The sequence below is a fragment of the Embiotoca jacksoni genome, unplaced genomic scaffold (genome assembly GCF_022577435.1).
Source record: "Embiotoca jacksoni isolate LCO1_2020_lvr unplaced genomic scaffold, fEmbJac1.0.p SCAF_2, whole genome shotgun sequence".
NCBI lineage: Eukaryota > Metazoa > Chordata > Actinopteri > Embiotocidae > Embiotoca > Embiotoca jacksoni.
The window spans coordinates 9,514,662-9,533,857 of record NW_027185340.1 but is presented as its reverse complement, the minus strand read 5'-3'; the positions used below and the strand labels follow the sequence as shown (position 1 = coordinate 9,533,857).

At 47.1% G+C, this 19,196-nt stretch overlaps 1 protein-coding gene across 1 annotated transcript; it reads right to left on the bottom strand.

The window, feature by feature from the left end:
• Nucleotides 1-15,348: 15,348 nt before the first annotated feature.
• ndufa10 (NADH:ubiquinone oxidoreductase subunit A10) lies at nt 15,349-18,859 on the bottom strand. The gene is made up of 10 exons (XM_069154433.1): nt 18,717-18,859; nt 17,867-18,035; nt 17,546-17,761; nt 17,377-17,463; nt 17,165-17,286; nt 16,974-17,053; nt 16,783-16,837; nt 16,620-16,705; nt 16,406-16,514; nt 15,349-15,508 (listed from the first exon to the last, which is right to left on the bottom strand). Exons 1-10 carry the CDS (start codon nt 18,789-18,791, stop codon nt 15,440-15,442), a joined length of 1,068 nt encoding a protein of 355 aa, XP_069010534.1. The 5' UTR covers nt 18,792-18,859; the 3' UTR covers nt 15,349-15,439.
• Nucleotides 18,860-19,196: the final 337 nt, after the last annotated feature.

Sequence of the window (19,196 nt, the reverse complement as noted above, 5' to 3'; positions counted from 1 at the left end):
TTAATAGGTTCTTTCTTCTCTGATGTTTCAGGTTTGGAAGCATTATTTTCTAATTGGACGAGAATCGGTTGTTAATACTTGAATACTTTTGAATACTTGAGTTTTTTTGTGCATTTTTTCTGATCACCTGAATAAGATCGAGATATTGGGCACATAAAGGGGGGGGGGGGTTCCATCTTGTAGGCACCACAGACTGTTTATAAAAATGTTCATAGCTTGCAGGTCTGAAAAATGGTTCTGATGCAGAAGTGTCTTAAAGCTGCAATACCACCGAGTGCCACTAGAGCTCGGTTCCAAAAAGCCTCCGGCTCCATAGACTCCCATTCAACTTCTCTCATCAAATACAAAGTCAATAAAATGTTTCCAGCAGTTATCTCGGTGTTGTTAGCTAAAGTCACTCCTTCTTATTAGTTTCCTGGAGGTCCATCTGAAAATAATCCCTCATTCATTTGAAAATACGATTCAAAAAGGCCTGTTTTGGGGGGCGTGTCTGTTTGATTGACAGGCCTGTGGTGCAGTCAGGTCACAGCTATAGGTGGGTAGGACGTAGTATCGTCAGGTTTCCAATCAGATCGGTCAGATCCACCGCTGGCTCCTCCCCCAGCGCCAGTAAACACGTTACAACTCGTGAAGCGCCACTTTCGTTCCTGCTGCTGTTTGACGAAAAACCACTAAAACTTCTCTCGCCGTCCTCGTGGTGTCTCCACTTCCTGCCCTCGTCGCGCAAACCCGCGGCCGAGCCAGCCGCGAGATTTACGCGACCTCCAGGCCTCACGCCCGTCACAGAAACCAGAGTTCCATCACGGGGCTCCATCTGCGTTTATGGAGGTTACGGTGCATAGCCATCCGTACCGATCGGGCTAAATTGGCTGGAAAATATATAGTAGCAGCCGCACATTGTAATAAGTGAACCTCGATCAATCTGATGTGAATTAAAGTAATGACTCCGAGCTGGTAAGAGCCTCACAGCTGCTTCTCATTTTTAAATCACCGCAGATGGCTTCACATGTGTCCCATTCACCAACTGTTGTCCTCACACACACACACACACACACACACAGGCGTTAACAAAGCAGAGAAGTGTGATGAAGAGGTTGGAGTCGCCCCCTCTGCCTCTTCATTAGACTTTGTGTTTTTGGGCTCCAGGGCCTCTGACACACGCACACACACACACACACACACATACACACACATACACTCACACACACATACACACACTCTCTCCTGGGACTCTGCTGTTTTTAGCTTTAAGATGTGTCAGACACAAGTTTCCCAGCAAACTTCTGAGTTAATGAGGCTACAGGATGCTCTTTAAGGCAGTTTAAGCTTCCTGTGTGAGAGCGACTCGACCGCGGTGAATCATCAGACCGGTCCGATGTGAAGCCGCGTGACGGCCGACATATTTCCTCAGCGGGAGCCGTGACTCAAAACTAATTACAGTATTTTAAAGAAAAAGAAAAAAAAACATGCATCATAACGGATCTGGAACCTGTACCGGCGGACAGCGTCAGGCGGGAAGCTGCTCGGAAATCATTTTGCTTTTTCAGTGAGGTTGATGAAAGAAACGCTTCCTGTGGAGGCTGCACAATCAGGGCAGAAATAAAGCTCAAAAACTCTTGAAAGTTGGTACACGCGTCTCTCCTGGCGAAAAATGTCGTATTCTAGTGGAGTCGCGAGTGGGCGTGGCCAAATGGCTCGCTAGCGCCCCCTAAAGAGATGCCACGGCGGCTACATTTACCTGCATGCACGAAATCCGGTCGACACGTGTATCACGCCGAGACGTACAAAAAAGTTACATTGCACCGTTACGTCAACTCAACAAGAAGTCCGGCATTTCGAATTTAGTCGCCATTTTTGGCATGTTTTCAAGGGGGTCTGCAGTGATATTAAATATCTTCCTGTAATGTGTAGTGTATGCAAAACTTTTTCAATTTCTCCAAACGTTTCGACTTCACTAAAAGTTGAATCACCATCAACAGGCCGAGGTGGAATCTGAACCATTAATAACAACCTTGGTGAAGTAGAATCTTTTACCTGTTGAGTTAACCAGACTGTCGGTTGAGTCACTGCTCTGAGTGAACTCCGTGAAACACCCCTAAGGTTAAGCCACATGGTTCACAGAGAGCGAGTCCCCCTAAGGGTAAGCCGTAAGGTTTGCGTTGTAAATGCAGTCATACTAATACCAAACCAAAGGTCAACAACAATACAAAACAAAAACCCAATACAAAAACTCAAATAAAAATCAATAACAAAAAATAAAAGGGTGTCTTGTGTTCATGTTTGGTTGGATGTTAATCTAATATATTGTCGTTTTAGTCACGTAGAGTTTGTCTTCGTAACTTAGATAATAATCTACGTCTGAGGAACACGTTGATCTTCCCAACGGCCTCGTCTTTTCTCTCCGTGTCTTTATTTCCAACGTTGGCTTGATAAACTGTTAGCCTCTGTGGCTTCTAGACGCCGTCCACATCGCGGTTGCCTAGCAACGGTGCTTCTACGACTTAACCACTTGAACAGCAAGCATACGGTGCACACGACTTCCCGTGTTGTCACTATTTTGTTTTGAAGTCTCAGTATGAGACACACGTTCACATGTGGCTCCAGATGTCGGCTCTAAACCCCGAACAGAATAATGTCCATAATGTTCAGCCCCATTTGCACAGGGCCAACATTACAGAGGGGGGGGGCGGGGTCTGACATATTCACCGCTCTCCTCTGTGATTTAACTCATCGCTCCAGATGGCTTTTTAACCGGCGGGAAATGTCCTGTGACAGACGTGGACACTCTGCAGGACGGAGCCACCGCCCTGCCAGAGGAGTCACAGGAGAGTTGAAGGTGAAGTCACAGAGGGGCGGCGAAGCGTTTCAAATCTGGACGCCGAGCCAGAGGACGTCCGTTTCTCTCGATGTCCTCCCGCTAATAAATCTGCTCAAAAAATCACAGAAAATAATACGTTTTCTTCAGCGTCAGTCCTCCAGAAATAGACGGATGTTTTGATGCTGTTTTTTTTGTTGTTTTTTTGTTTTTTTTAGATCAGAAACGAGTGGAAGGAAAATCAAGCGTCTCAGAATACAAGAGCTGCACTCAGCTGGGATCAAATTTACTGGAGGAGCTCACGCAAAACTCTACTTCATTACCCACAATGCAGTGTTAACACCCCCCCACCCCTCCGACCTCCCGCCCCTCCCCGCCTACAGGAATAGATCCAGCCTGGCTTTACACTGGCATCAAACTGTGACTGTATTGTTGCTACTAGCAACAGAAACCAGCTGCTGGTGGTCTGATGCCAATCTTTGGAGCAGGAAGTGACCATATTTGGATGAGCTGGGGGGGAAGAGCAAGCGGTGGATCTGATTGGGAACCCGAGGACACTACGTCTCGCCCCCCGATGGCTGTAACCTGACCCTAGTGGCCATCTGTGGTACTGCAGCTGAAGGCCTCATTTTTCAGAGCCAGACCTCCACTTTTATCTTTAATCTATTTTATAATTTTCAAACGTTGCCGTGAGAATTTAAAGTGAAAAGTTTAACGGACTGAAAGAATCTTCAGGGCTTTCGTCAGTTTTTACTGTTCACAAACGTCACTCATGCAAATCCACCGTCTGCAGAGTTACAACTGAACATCTGTGTCTTAACGGCTGGCAGGTGAAGACCAACACCTGATGGAAGCTAATCACATTCAACACGATTACCGGGAAGTCTTTTTTGTCTCGTTGAGTACAATAGCACGATAATCCTTTCTAATCCCGGCGCTCAATGAAGACGCGAGGAACCCGAACGTCACGCTGAAGCGGAGATTTGACTCTCCGTAACAAAACACTTCAGAGGCAATTGTTCGAGTTAGCACTTCCTGTAGGCGGAGTCACCGACTCTGCAGAGGGAAGCGGGTTAATCCAGACTGACGGGTCTTTGAATCTCTGCAGCGGCGTGTTGTCTGATCTGGACCCTCCAGCAGTTCACTGCTCGTCCTTCCGGTTCGGACGAGATGCTCCTCGAGGTTCTGGAGCCTCCGTGTGTTGTTGACCTACGTTGAGCAGGTCCATTTAGCTGCTGGGTTTTGTAGTTCTGCTGAACAGTTTGGTTCCTTTGTGGTTTCATTTTTGCTTTCTTTGTTTTGTGCATTAAACAGAGAGTTTACGTCAACCCTTTATTCTGTGTATTTTCTTGGCTTCTCCTTCGTCACACTTCACCGGCTGTTTGGTGACGGCGTTTTCTTTCTGTCCGGACTCTCTCAAACATACGCGTGCGAGTATTAACACAGGTTTTAATTTTTTTTTTTTTTATTGCTGGCTACTCCTCTGGGTTACAGCTATTTAGCGGATACAAGTTATTAATGTTCTTAATTAACAGGAAGTAATAAAACTTCAACTAAACCGGGTTTTTAACTTTAAAATAAAGGTCACGGAGGGCCTCGGCAGACGGGTTAATTATGGACGGTTACGGTGAAGTGGTGCTCTCTCGACCCGGTGCTGTTTGAGATCCGGCTCGTCGTGCAGCCCGTGTTAGCCTCTCAGAACCCGGGTCGCGAGAAAAAAAAAAAATCGACTTGCGTGCGTACGTGGAGCTCCCGAGGCGACATCGTGAACGCACGTCCGCATCATCATCGCCACCAAATCGGCTCGCTCGCCATAATGACAGTGATTAGAAACACTGAGTGGACCGCAATCACGATTAGCACCTTCTCCGGGGCCAAATACTAATGGCATTGTGTGTGCGTGTGCGTGTGCGCGTGCGCGTGCGTGTGCGTGTGCGTGTGTGTGTGTGTGTGTGTGTCCCGCCGCCGTCATGTGACCGCATGCCTCCACTCGCCGGCCAAAGAAGAAAAATCCAATTAACCGGCAGCTTGCTCTCAAGTGGAAGTGAGAAATTGAGAAACTCAGACAAAGGCGGCGACCCGGAGCAGACCGGAATAACAATACGCCACATCTTCCCGACAACTAACAATGTTCGACTGCCGTGAGCCGAAAATAACCCGGCGCTCGCTTCACGCGTGCCCGTTATGAAGTCGGTACAACCGAACTAATGAGTGACAAACTCAGTGAAAAGCGATCGCCTGGCTCTCAGCTCGGCGGAGAAATTAGCATCTTTCAGCCGGTCGGGTTGATTTCACAGCTCGTAAGCCGAGTTTGGTTCCGCCTCGCCTCTCCTAACAAGCTGCCTGCAAGCGCGCACCGTTTTTCTCCAGAGCGGGAACCCGAGACGGCGGCGCCGACCCCGACGGCGGGCGGGTAGAAGAGGACTCGCTGGCTACGGCAGAAAACCCGAAACACCGACAGTGACATCAACATCAGCAAGACTTTCTTTACACCTCATCAGCTGATTGCGGGCGTGTCCAGTACGCCAACCCGATTTTGGTCACGATCTCAAATCAGCCAATCACGTCGAACCATGTCGAAGACTTCAAATCAATTCTCCTCTTTCCGAAGCCGGGTTCCGACTGCAGGATGTTTAGTTTGCCTTTCACCGTGTCAGATTAAATCTAAGTGACATAAATTCGTGCCGATGATCGATTAGTGTCAAAATCGGGCTGAATCTGTGTAGTCTGATCGTATCGTCAGGTTTCCAATCAGATCAGTCAGGTCCACCGGCTGGCTCCTCCCCCAGCTCGTCCAAATGTGGTCACTGCTTTATGCCAACAGGACGTTTAAAAAAAGCTGCTTCCTCTTACTCCAATGTTGGACTGAGGGCCGACTGGACACTACGGTGACTCACTATCGCGCCGTTCATTTTTGAATGTTTTTCAAACATTTCGCACCTTTTAGGCAGCTGATTAAATTTGTTCATGTGAAATAAAAGTTTTTTTTCCATTGTGTTTCGACACCAGTTTGTCCCTCAGGTATTCCTCCTCCTCCTCCTCCCTCCCTTTCCTCCTCCTCCTCCCTCCCCCCTCAGTCACCACACTGTGCTGCTAAATTTGGATTTGAAACTAGATCGAATGAAACTTCTGGTGAATGCAGCCAAAGCTTCAGACGGATGAGATTTCACATGCAATTCTTCTTGCAGCTTAAAACTTGATGAAGCACGTCCTTGCTCAGTCTAATTCCCAAACTTGACTTCTCATTCTCAGTGAAAGGGCAGTAGGTCCGGCTAGATAATTCCAGCACTCACAGGGGAAGATTAGCGGCGCCGGAGAGGGCTCGGCTGCAGCTTGTCAATCAGGCGGCTCACTGCTCCTTTTCACCGCTTTGTTCTCCGAGCCCGTCCAAAGGGCACTTTACTCGTGTCCGTCACCCCAAAAAACTCCTCTGGAACATCTTCCAAGAGAACGACTTCCAAAAAAAAAAAAAAAGAAAAACTGGAATTGTGAACGGAAACAAAGGCGTCGTTGTCATTCATCTCGTGATCTCATTGCAGCACAATTACGAGAAACAGCTTTTCATCGGGGGAGGGGGGGGAATGCCGGGCAAAGATAAGGAAACGGTTGGAAACGACGTTTTCAATACAGCCATTTGTATGAGTCACAAGATAACCGAGCAGATTTCTATTCACGTCGTCGTCCTGCGCAGAATTATCAAGAGCCAACAGTGAATTCATCTTCGCAGCCTTTTATCGGGCGCATTAATTAGCAGAAGACTCGGAGACCTGGAGGCCGCGCGCGCGGTGGCGGCGTGTCAGACGTGCTGCGCCACCGGCGCTGTCACATTGTCTCGCGTCTGAAAAATGATGAGGAAGAACCGAAGCTTGACAAAAGACCAGAAAGTCTTTCATTTTTAGCCTCTTTGTGGGAACACGTCGACGAGGTTTTAGCGCGGGCGACGCGGCTTCGGGCCGGAGGACGCTGCGCTTACGGGCCGTTTCCGTCTCTGCAGCGCACGTCCTGCGGAGACGCTCGCACGCTCCCCGAGGACGTCACACGTCCACGGCGAAAAGATGGATTTACAGAAAACAAAGTCGTTTAAAAGTTTGCGAGTTATTGACAGGCAGGTGGAATTGATATCGAACAGAAGAGTGGGCCAAATGGCAAAATGAACGGCCGCTTTTAAGTCGGTGTTGGAGGTTACGATGACACTTCCTGGCCCCGTCTTTAGATATTAATACTTACACTTATACACACTTATTCCAGGGGAGCGTTTAGGAGCCTCGCAGGGTGAAACCGGCGGGTCATATCAATGTTGCAGGACGTCGATGAAGTGCCCAGCGGACACTCGTGTGACTCCCGCAGGTGCTTTTCACTCAAAATCTCACACTTCGAAACCGGAGCAGCAACACGAGAAGTCGCAGCGCTGACAGATTATCAATAACCTCCATTATGTGACCTGTCAGGGTGGAAGTGACAGAGGATGTCACAACATGGTGGAAAAGCCGTCGTTGGCTGGTGACCCGGTGTCAGCTGAGAGCGCGTGAACGTTGCGTGTGCTTCCTGTTGATGGCAGGATCGCGAGGGTGAACGCACGACTGCAAAAAATAGACATGTAAAGGGAAGAGGGAGGTTTTATTTTGGGCTTTCTGAAGGTCCAGCGGACGCGTGGAAGGTCACACACTTGGTTTTTTTGTGTTTTTTTTACAGTGTATTCTGGAAAATGTCACATTAAAATGTCACCTTTTTTTGGAGGTGTGGGGGGGGGGGGGGTTGGCTCCACTGCTGGTGAGGGTGTGTCCTGAATCCGTGACTATTTTCTTCAGGTGTCTCTGCTTGGTCTGACGGAGTAGAAACCAATAAAGGCGGGACAGCAGCGCTTTTTGTTTGGGGATCAGGTGATTTAGAGTTCTCCTTTGTTGTCGCCAATTGGTCCAATTTTCTGTTCGGGTTCGCAGGAAGACATCAGTCCAGCCTTTGTGATTTGTTCTGAGTGTCTTCCCATCAGCCTTCTGTTGCTTGTTGTGGATGTTGGTTATTATTTGTCTTTTGTTCAGTAACAAATGTTTTTTTTTCTTCAGGTTCTTGACTCCTTTTGTTGTGTTGCACCTCTTTTTTAATAAGCCTTTTTGGGAAGTTAACCACTGCCTGACAAATGAGGCCGATGAAGAAAGAAAATTCAGCTGCAATACCACTGAGTGCCACTAGAGGTCGGCTCCAAAAGGCTTCTGGCTCCATAGATTCCCATTCAACTTCTCTCATCAAATACAAAGTGAAAAAAATGTCTCCATTATTTATCTTGGTGTTGTTAGCTAAAGTCAGTCCTTCTTATTAGTTTTCTGGAGGTCCATCTGAAAATAATCCCTCATTCATTAGAAAATAAGCTTCAAAAAGGCCTGTTTTTGGGGGCGTGTTTGTTTGATTGACAGGCCTGTGGTGCAGTCAGGTTACAGCTATTGGTGGGCGGGACATAGTATCGTCAGGTTTCCAATCAGATCAGTCAGATCCACCGCTGGCTCCTCCCCCAGCTCGTCCAAATATGGTCACTTCCTGCTCCAAAAAAAACAAAACAAAAAAGGATGGCAAGAGATGAAATGTCCAACAGGAGGCTTCAAAACGTTCACAAACCAACGGGTGATGTCACGCTGGGTTTCAGATTAATTTGTCTAATTTTCAGGAGTTCTCACAGAGAACTGTTGGCTGAAGGAACCTTTTAGTTTCTGGGACTAGAAGTCCCAGGAAGCTGGGGGTGGAAATGCTGATATAGAAAGCATACTATTATCATACATAAAGTATAATATCATCAAGCTAAAACAAAAAGTACTGAGAGTGTTTTTTTGGTCCTCTTTTCATACAATGAGAATATATTTATATAATATATTCAGCCTGAACCTTTATGGTGAGAAGTAAAGTATGATTTCCAAAGAACGTTTCAGTATCATCAGGCTTCACATTGAGCTGCTAATGTTAACAGCAAGCAGAGGTTTACACCTCCAATCAATCATTCAGCAGTTTAACCAGTTTACCGTCAGATTAGTGGTCAATACTGGACGAAGTCGGTGGAGCACTTAGTGGTTCCTTCAGCAGGGTCCGGCTCCAACGCCTACTCAGATTTAGGGGTTATTGTGGTATTTAGTGGGAGAAGAAAAAAAAGATTATTTCTCAGAAAAACTAAATGACGGACAAAGGAGCTGCCTGTTTTTTATTTTCTGCTCACTCTTCCTCTGCTTCTGTGCGGATGCATATCGATGATATCATTCAAAAAATAAATATCTAAAATGCGTATATGGAGTGGAGACGATATTTTCGGTAGCCGGAGGCTCTCGTCTTCGACTCTGCGAATGAAAACCCGGAGCGAGGAGAGTTAGAGAGGTGTTCACGCACATCTCGCACAACCACCGGAGTATCTGGGCGCTTGAATTGATATCACGCGGACGGAGAGAGAGAGCTGTGAAACCATCGACTCCATCCCAGGCCGCATCCAGACAGCAACACTGCCCCCTGCTGCTTCCACACGGGCTTCATCAACAGACACCCCGAGCCAGAACAACTCATGTGATGAAGCGGTTTCTGGAGGTGTTTAGTGGATGGTGTTCAGCCTCGTCGGTGACAGGGACTTCCCCCTCCTCGTCTCCGGGCTACGAGGATCCCTCGACGCTGAGCCGACGAACGAGCTCTCGTAATCCCTTCTTTCCACCACCACCACCCCTCCCCCCCCCGGCTTCATCGCTGACTCCCCGCCTGGAGCCACGTGTTCGATATCGGCCCGCTTGTTATTGGCCTCAAATTTGTTTTAATCCTGGAAGCTGTGAGTTTTTAGATGAAAGTTTTAAAGTAGGCTTTTCGGTGAAAGTGCTCTGCGGGGATGTCCGTTCCCCAAATCCCCCCCCCCCCCCCCCCACCACCACCACCACCACCAACGCACGGCAAAGCTCCCGCCGCCACCGTCCTCATCCAAAAGCCCGGGAATCAGCTTCACGGTGGGAACTCTGATTAGCAACAGCATTTTTAAAAAAAATCTCCCAAAATTCTCCTCTTCATTTATATTTTAATATATACCGCTGCTGAGTCTTTGAGGTCAAGGCGGAGTACACTCACTACAAGATGAATATTTAAAGAAATAAAGTAATAAATAAATGAACACTGACAGGAAAATGGAAACAAACTGCAGGTACAGCGTGTAAAACGACCGGAATAATAATTAAACTGGTTTTCGCCAATGAGTCAAAAATGATTAAACCTTCAATTAATAGAATAGAGTAAAGTAGGATTTAATAACGTTTTAGCCACTAGGGGGCAACATAACGACACTGATATTATCACCACAGACCGGATATATAAATGTTTGTAGCTTCCGGGTCAAGCCAGCGCCACTTTATTCTGACTCTATATCAAAATATTTTTCCTGTACTACACTCTTACATTAGTATTCAAAACAATAGGAAAATACAGAAAAGTGCAAATTAAATATGTCATCATAAAAATAAATAATATTCTTTCCGTGACTCAACTTAAATTTATGACTATCAAAAATACCAGATTCACAATAACTCGTACTCCGTTGGCAAAAAGCACAACATGGCAGACGGTGGCGGCAACGGCTGAACAGCAATAGAAAAGTAACTCTGAACATTTTATGGTGAAACTCATTTCTACACACTGAAAGGCTGTAACATTTTAAGTACCGTGAAAATACGTATATGCATGTAAAATCATTTCTCAAAGTTACACAGAATTACATCCACAACCCAGCTTTACTACACGTAACGGCTAACTGGCATCTGAACCGCGGCCGTTACTCTCGGCAAATTCACTCCGACATCACATATCTATCACAGTCATCTCAAAACACAGCAAAGTCGTTGCTGAATTATTCACCTTAGTGTGACAGTAAATTTAAAGAGTCGTAAACATATTTTACAGTCCCTGTGGATCAATGAAGAAACATACGATGAGGCAACGTCTTCATCAAGCCAACGCCATTTTATTCTGACTCGCGCTACGTTGTGCTTGAAGGGAAACTTCACGATGCGTCCAGGTACACTCGGTTAGCGTAGTTTCTTCAGTGGTATCTCCAACAAAAATAAGAGGGGTGTCTGTTTCATAATAAAAACTTTGCTACAGCGTTTTCAACCTATTACACCACCAGGGGCTGGCTCCAAAAAAAAAACTCTTGTTAATCGGGTAAATGTCTTTTTATGTGCGAAATTGAAAACGACAGCGTGGAAACACTTCTGATGACGCTTTCTACGTTTGTTTTCAGGTGTGAGCGTGGCCTCGCTGGTGCCTCTTTCACAAAAAATAATCCACAGACTAAAACAGCCATGTGCCAGGGGGATGTCTTCCTCCCTCCGGCCACTGGGGGGCAGTAATGAAACCATGACGGCTGGGAACAACAGGAAGAGGTGAAGGGGAGATTTTGAAGAGCAGGTGAAGAGGGTGTGTCCGGTTTATCATCGAGGTACGTTTTGCGTTTGAAAAACAAAATGCATGTTGGTGAAGTTATGTACTTCCACGCTGTTGGTTAGTGAGTCGCGGTGAGTTTGGAAAACAGGTCAAGATTGTTCCTTCCTGCTTTTTTTTTAATTTTTAAAAAAATTTTTTTTATCTGGGCTTCAGTTTGTGTTCTTTGGAAGACTTTTTGTGGCCTTTACAAAGTGACCTCCACCTCCAACAGTAACTGACAGTTGCTGCTTCCAGACTTGTCTCGAGAGTTTTACAACTTCATTCTGCCAAAGTTGCATTTCAAACCCAGACAGAGAAGAGAGCTGAACTCCCCCCCCCCGCCCCCCTCCCTCTCAAGAGTTCATGTTTTTTTTTTTCCACCCTCCATTAGTCCAGTGCGACTGCTCCAGGCTGCAGCGCTGTCAATTATTCACCGCGCCTTTTGTCTGAGCCGCCTGCCGCTCCAGCACCGAGCAGACAGCCTCCTTTCAGATGCTGGCAGCCTGTCTGGCCTCCAGTTCCCGCCGAGTGTCCGGGTCAACCCAGAAAGGTTTTCTCACTCCGAGCGCGCCCTGAGAAGGAGTTTTGTTTTCTTCACACTTGGGTCACAACTTTTTTTTTAATGTTGTCTGTCAGTGTGTGTGTGTGTGTGTGTGTGTGTGTGTGTGTGTGTGTGAACGATATAAGCTGATTAGCTCCAATCCTGGAAGAAGCCATGTTGCCGTGTCAACTCGGAGGTCGTTTTATGAGGCGGCGTGATGAAGTTAATCTCTTCTCGTTTTGAAGATCCCGTGACTGCTCTTTGACTTCTTTTAGCCTGTAATCAGATGCCATCTCTCTTTCTGTCGAGGCTTCATTTAAGCTGAGATAATGTGTATAATTTTCATTGAACATCACACCATATTTCAGTCAGCAGGTTCTGTCGCCGCGGGTCGGAGCAAAGGGTCGCCTCCTTCGACGGCTCAGAGGAAAGTGGCTCATTATAGCCGCCGCCGCCGGCTTTTGTTCTCTTCTGCGAGCATGATGCAATGGGGTGATCACCGCCTTCCCTCATCCTCCCACGTGTCCGTCCGGGACAATGATAACTGAATATTTTCCTCTTCGTCCTCCTTCAGAGTTGGTCTGGTGTTCGTTCATTCGAAGCGTCCCGGCTCGCCTCCGCCGCTCCTCGTCTACAGGTGAGATTGGAGCGTGTAGTCTGGAGATTAACGGCTGGTGAGGCCAGTTTATCCTCGAATCTGTGCCGATGATCAGGTCTCCGCTTGATCCTCCAGCAAAGAGGAACACAAACCTATCACCCGAGGTCCAGCTCAGTCCTTCAAAATAAAATAAACTCCAGATTATGTCCTAATGGATTTAACTGTGAAATTGCACACGATTGGCTCAGAAGGAACCACGGCAACTGCCATTAAAACTAACTATTTTATGATTAATTTATGGAATAAAGTCAATCAGAAAATATTCTTTACTTCAGAAAAGAGACAGGTGGAGGGAAAGAACAATTTTGTGCCAGTAGAAATTAAATTATTGAAGAAATTAATGTTGAAAATTGAATGCTATTTACTGTCTTTAATTTAGTAATTAAAGTTGCCATTTTTGTGATTTATAGTAAGAAATTAAGTTTTTGTGTTTACAGTTTTATTGGTTTCTACTGGATGAAGCCTGCACAGGTTGTTGTTTTTTTAGCCAATCATAAACAAGAGATACAAACAAAGCATCCCTTTGTTCTCAATCGCAAACTTTTTATTTCTCGTTTGTACTGCAGCTACCTTTTAAAAAGTTATGTACCGTTGCGCGTAGTATGTGTATAAAATTGGGGCGTACTTCTTGACCTTTGACCTTTTTTTAATGCTGATTAAAGTTTAGGGTGATTTTTATGGATTGCATCATTAAAGATGCTGTAAAGTAGAAATGAAAATGAGTTTTAAGTTCATCACACCACACCAAAAAAAAAACACCGAAAAAGTATGTTAAATTAGGCTTTGAAATCGTGAGAAAATCATCAGTCTTCTCTGCTCTGAGACTGGGGGGGCGTGTCCTGAAGGAGCTGAAGCTCCGCCCACTCCCTGTATAACAGTCCTGTGGCTGCAGTTCTTTTCCCCACTAAGCGGTCCGTCTGACATCCAACCTCTCCGGTGACTTCATGCATGATGTCACACTGGCACTCTGTCTCTCTGGTGGACGGAGCAGCCTGCTTTGTGAAAATAGAATCAGAATTGATTTGTCCAATGAGTGAAACATACAGATGCAATCAAATCCAGCTTGTCCCCCCTGAGCTGTAACACAGGAGTAAAACTGGACACCAGAGACAGCAGATAGTGAGTCTCCAACTACTTCTAACACACCTGCATTACAATAGTGGAGATAATAAGAGAGGAGGAGTTGATTTAGTTCTGTAACGACTGCAACATGCACAACGCTGCATTACATCACGTCAATTCATTACATCACATCAATTCATTACATCACATATCAATTCATTACATCACGTCATTTCATTACATCACATATCAATTCATTACATCACATATCAATTCATTACATCACGTCAATTCATTACATCACATATCAATTCATTACATCACATATCAATTCATTACATCACGTCAATTCATTACATCACATATCAATTCATTACATCACATGTCAATTCATTACATCACATGTCAATTCATTACATCACATATCAATTCATTACATCACGTCAATTCATTACATCACATATCAATTCATTACATCACATGTCAATTCATTACATCACATCAATTCATTATATCACGTCAATTCATTACATCACATCAATTCATTACATCACATGTCAATTCATTATATCACGTCAATTCATTATATCCCATCAATTCAAACTTTCAACCTGCTCAGGTTGAGCTGAAAGTCTTTCTCTTCCAACTGATGTCCCTCCACCTCCTCCTGCTCTCTGCGGCCTCCTCCACATGTAGTCGGGCTCGTTCATCCGGACCGGTACCGGTACACGTAACCGAGAGGGTCGCTGATTGTAACGTCACACCGGAGTACAAAAACAACAACCCTCTTTAATCGGGAGGACTAGATCTCCTCTGGTCCATGTTTACCATCACCCCGACATGTAAAATACAGAGTTACATATATTATAGTTCCTCATCGTAGTTAGATTGGACACCCATAAAAAAAAAAAATCTGCGGTTATCTGATCATTTTTCTCTGAACTCTGCTACCAGCTCAATAGTAGCTAATTAGCAGATTAGCTCCCATTTCACCAAAATATTCTACACCGAGTAAAATCCCGTTAGCGGTTTGCACCGCGGACTAAATGTAGCAGAGTTACTGTGGAAAAGTTATCTAGTATAATTATAACAAGCACACAGAACTTTCCGCTGAGTGGTGAACTGCTGGCTGGCGGCGGCGGACGGCGCCGGTGCGTCCGGAGAGAACGAGCGGCCCGGGAGGGCGACGCTCGGTCCGGCTCCGCGCTGCAGGGGGAGCGGTGCGTCCGTGAACTGCATCCGTCTCCAAATTGAAACTATCCGTCGTGAAATGGTCCCTGCAGAGGCGGCTGTTGGTGTTAATCCTAAAGTGTCCTTTAGCGAGGCTCTTCACGAAATCAATCCGCCTCTTTTTCCTTTCTTCATCAGTAGGACATTTAAATAGCGATGCAGCGCTGCTTTGGAGGTTCTTGCATTCAGGAAAGATGCACTTGCGGGTGGAGGGAGACGTCCTGTAGCAGCCAGCTGATGTACAATAACAATCTGACTACAGCAGGAGTAGAACTGAAGTCCGGTGGGATGACCTCTTGTGCAAATGAGCTCCAGGCATTTATAGCGTTTCACCGTGTGAGAGGAGGAGCCATGCAGAAGGGTTATATAAACCGGCTGTGATCTGACGTAGTTAGGTTGTTGTGACGTAGATAGGTTGGGTTTTAGCCCCGCCTAAAAAAAACCTGAGCTGAGGACGGATGAGAAACTGTTTAACGGTCTAACTCCACATATCGGTGCGACAATGTTTTCAAACTTTGCACGCTTTCAGCAACTCATTTCACACCAATCTTGGAATTTGCTTTACAGCAGCTTAAAAAAAGAAAAAGAAAAAAAAGAATTTCCCTTCAGCAAACGTTTCCATTCAAAATTCTTTTTAATACATACATATTATTATTATTATTTACGATGTACAACAGAAGAGGTCACGGAGCCGATTACCGACGGCTCACTTCAGCCAGATGTATTTGTCTCCCACGTCTGTGTTGTAACCGGGAGCGTACTTCTTCCCCGGCAGCTGCGAGGACACGAAGACAAAGAGGACGGTTAGAGACAGAAACACGTCTTTGTCCTTCAAATTAAACACAAAACAAACACTCAGGATTTGATCAGCTGTGTGATGAGACTTTAATCCGTCGTTTCGCCGGATACGGTGGGAGTTTGTTGCGTCTCCGGTGGAGCTGGTTTTACTGCAGGTTTCTCTCAGACAGCTGCAGACGTCCCTCCGTGACTTCACTTTGTGATGGAGGCGGGGCGGGGGGGTTAAGCCACCTGCTCGCTTTCTCCCCGCTAAGATCCAGCCGCGCTACAAAATGTCAGGTCACCGCAGCACCAGGAGGAGGAGGAGGAGGACAAAACCGTCTCCAGTCAATAAACCGAAAAGGTCAGACCCGAATGTTTCCCCACAAGACCGACGACACAAACAGCCTCGTCGAATATTCCACACGTGGCATTTCGCTGCCTCGTAACTACGAGCGGTTCGATATTTCAGCGGAGGAGAATGAGTTTCAATCGAGCGACGCGAAGACTTCGATAAAGAAGACGCCAGCGACGACTCTGAGACGGGGACGCGAATCTGGAGTTGTTGTTTTTTTTAATAAAGCAAATTATCCTCAGAGGATGAAGAGGAAGAGGAAGAAAAAGAAGAGCAGCTCAGGACGTCTGTGGATGTCAGCCAATCGGAGCGTCCCGAGGCGATGACCCCGATAAGCCGCGCACCTCAGAGTCGGCCTCCCTCGTCACCTCCGAGAGCTCTCTGCTGCCACCAAGTGTCGACCGGAGGAACAACACCACACCTGAATGTGTGTGCGGCCGTGAAAACGAGCATTCAACTCCTGAAATTCATTACGCATGAACCCTGAAAACACGTGAAACTCCTCTGCTTCCTGTCCGGCGGGTCATGTGACCCACGTACCGACTTGTAGGCGTAGTACTTCTCATCGTAGTCGTGCGCCCCGATGGTGATCTCCGGCAGGAAGCGGGGTATGTGCATCAGCGTGGCCACCCTCCGTTTGTCCTCCACGCTGTGACAAGAGGAGAAAAAAAAACCCAATAACAACAGGAACTCGGGTACTGACGGAGGACAGAAAGAGGCGGAGCCTGGACGTTCACCGCTCCGTGCGACTCACAGCATCCTCATGTGGTGGTAGCTGATGTCGTCCTGCTCCACCCACGGCCCCTTCTCAAACTTCAGGTACTCGATGTCCTCGGCCACCTGTGGACAGCGAGCGTTAATGACACATCGGGACACCTTTCAGACGTCAGCTGACTTCCGTCCAAACGCGCTCTCACCCGCTCCACGTCCTGCGCCTGAGTCGCGTTGTACGCCAGCAGCTCCGACGACTCTCTGGAAAACAAGACACCCCCGTTCAATCTGCATGCTGTGGACGGAGGACGTGACCGCTGCACCAGGAGGGAAGACTGGTCTCAGAACTCGTCTAAAACCGGTCCGGTGAAATGTTTTAGCGCGAGTTTGTTCTCACCTGATTTTGGGCAGAAAGGACTTCTTGTACGAGTCCTCGATGCTCTTCAGGTACGGCAGGGAAACGTTCTGCAGGTACGACTGAGGATACAAACAACCCGACATGTTGATCAGGATTAAACATCCGCTCCTGTGACGCGTTTTATTTTTTTATTTTTTTTATTCGGTGTTTCCAGGAAGTCGTCTCGCTACCTTGCCGCTCTGCTTCAGCTTCTTCTGCACCTCCTCGGCCGGCAGGTCCACGTAGATGGCGAGGTGCGGCGGCAGGAACTCACAGATGCTAATGTTTTTGATCTCATTGTAGTGCTGCACGCCTGCGACACACACACACACACACACACACACATCATTTACAGGTCTTAAAAACCAGGATGACTGGCCTCCGTCTTTATTACAGTACTCACACTCCTTCCTGATGTAGCCCTGCTTGAACATGGCCTCCAGGAAGACCATGTCGCTGAAGGGGGACCGCTCCAGAACCACCCCCTGCCCTGAGGGCGAGGAAACCCCGTTACATCACCGCAACACACATTATTAAATAGAAGAATCCCATAACTCTGATTGGGAACGTACCCGTGGTGAGCAGGTGCTCGATGGCGTCCGAGTACTGCAGCAGCCTCATGGTGTACATCCACAGCTGCAGCCGGTAGCTGTTCCCATCCGGCGCCTTCGGGTCCGTGTAGAACTTCTCCAGGCTGCACATCCCGTTGTAGTCCAGCGGCAGCGGCTCCGCCTCTCCCGTCATCTTGTCCAGGTAGAAGGTGTCAGGCTCGGGCATGTACAGCATCCCTGCGCGCGCGCACACACACGCACACACACACACACACAGGGGCTCAGCGAGGAGACCAGCACCACCAGCACCCACCAGCGCCCCCTGCTGGGTCGGACAGTTACCCAGTTTGTCGGCCAGGCTCTGGGCCAGCGCTCCTTTCCCGGACGCCAGGTTCCCGTCCACGGAGATGATCTTGCTGCTGGGCGTCAGCCGCGGCGTCGTCCTCTCTCCCAGAGCGTACGTCCACCAGCCGTACCGCAGCCCCCTCGCCGAGCTGGTGTGGACGCCCGCCTGCACCGCCGGAAAAATACACGCATGTATTTAATAACGCGTCAACGCCGTCACGTGACGTCAACGGAGATCAGAGGTCACGGTGTTTCTATTTAGTCACTGCCATTCATTTATACGTTGATATATTTGATTTATAACCGTTTGTGTTACTTTCACATAAACAACAACAACAAAAACGACTCTTTCTTTTTCTTCTTCTCCATCTCCTTCTCCTCCTTCCTTTCCTTCTCCTCCTTCCTTTCCGTCTCCTTCTCCTTATATCTTCTGCTGCAGAGGATTGTGGCCAAGAACTTCCAGAGTATCATGCTGACCTGCAGACTGCAGATGTCCTAGAACATCCGGGTACTTTTGACCCCCGACGTGCAACACACTCATTACTGGGACATACCAACTAGTGCGTTACTATGGATACTGTATCGCAGGGCGAGTCTCAGCCAGCCGGTGTGTTTACGACCTCCTCCCATCTTAATTTGTTGCCGTATTGTTTTATTAACTGTCAACAACATTGTAAACAAACTGCTGGTTTATTAACCCGACTGTCATGCTAGCAGCTAAGGAGTTAGCTCCGTTAGCTCCTTTAGCTCCTTTAGCTCCGTTAGCTCCGTTAGCTTGTCCTTGTGAAGAAGAATCGCTCGTCGCTGCGCGAAATGTATAAAAGAACCGAGGCTCCGAACCCCTAACCTTCTGAACGACGCTGGCCGCTCTGAGAGCCGCCGCTCCGGACGGGACGACCATCCGGACCACCGTCAGCGCCATGATTGTCCTCCAAAACAACCCGACCTGACCCGAAAACTGAAATCCTCCGGCGACGCGATGTGACGTCAGACGGAGGGGGCCCTCTGACCGGCGACGTCTCAGACATTACATGTCGGAACTGTCTAGTCAGTTGCCTGAATTTATTTCTTCATTAGTTAGCCAAGCAACGCGTTTTAAACAAGAAATATATCGAATTTTAGTAGAATGTATTTTACAAAGTTTAAATTAAGAACCCGTCTTTACTATTTGAGTTTAAGATTATTTTAATAGTTATTTTTTTTCTACAAAATATCCATTGTAGTTTTGTTGGTGACATGTCGAAGTTGCCTTTTTTCGTGTTCAGTAATATCCAGTTTAGTTTTAATTTTTTGCATCTTATAATGTTGAACCAGCTGGTGGCTATAA

What these genes read in the sequence shown, in the direction of transcription:
- ndufa10 (XM_069154433.1), bottom strand. Translation starts at nt 18,791, where the DNA reads ATGGCGCTGACGGTGGTCCGGATGGTCGTCCCGTCCGGAGCGGCGGCT. An exon ending in AGCTGAAGCAGAGCGGCAAG is followed by an intron (nt 17,054 to 17,164) that starts GTAGCGAGACGA and finishes TTGTATCCTCAG; the next exon opens with TCGTACCTGCAGAACGTTTC. An exon ending in TCCTTTCTGCCCAAAATCAG is followed by an intron (nt 16,838 to 16,973) that starts GTGAGAACAAAC and finishes CTTGTTTTCCAG; the next exon opens with AGAGTCGTCGGAGCTGCTGG.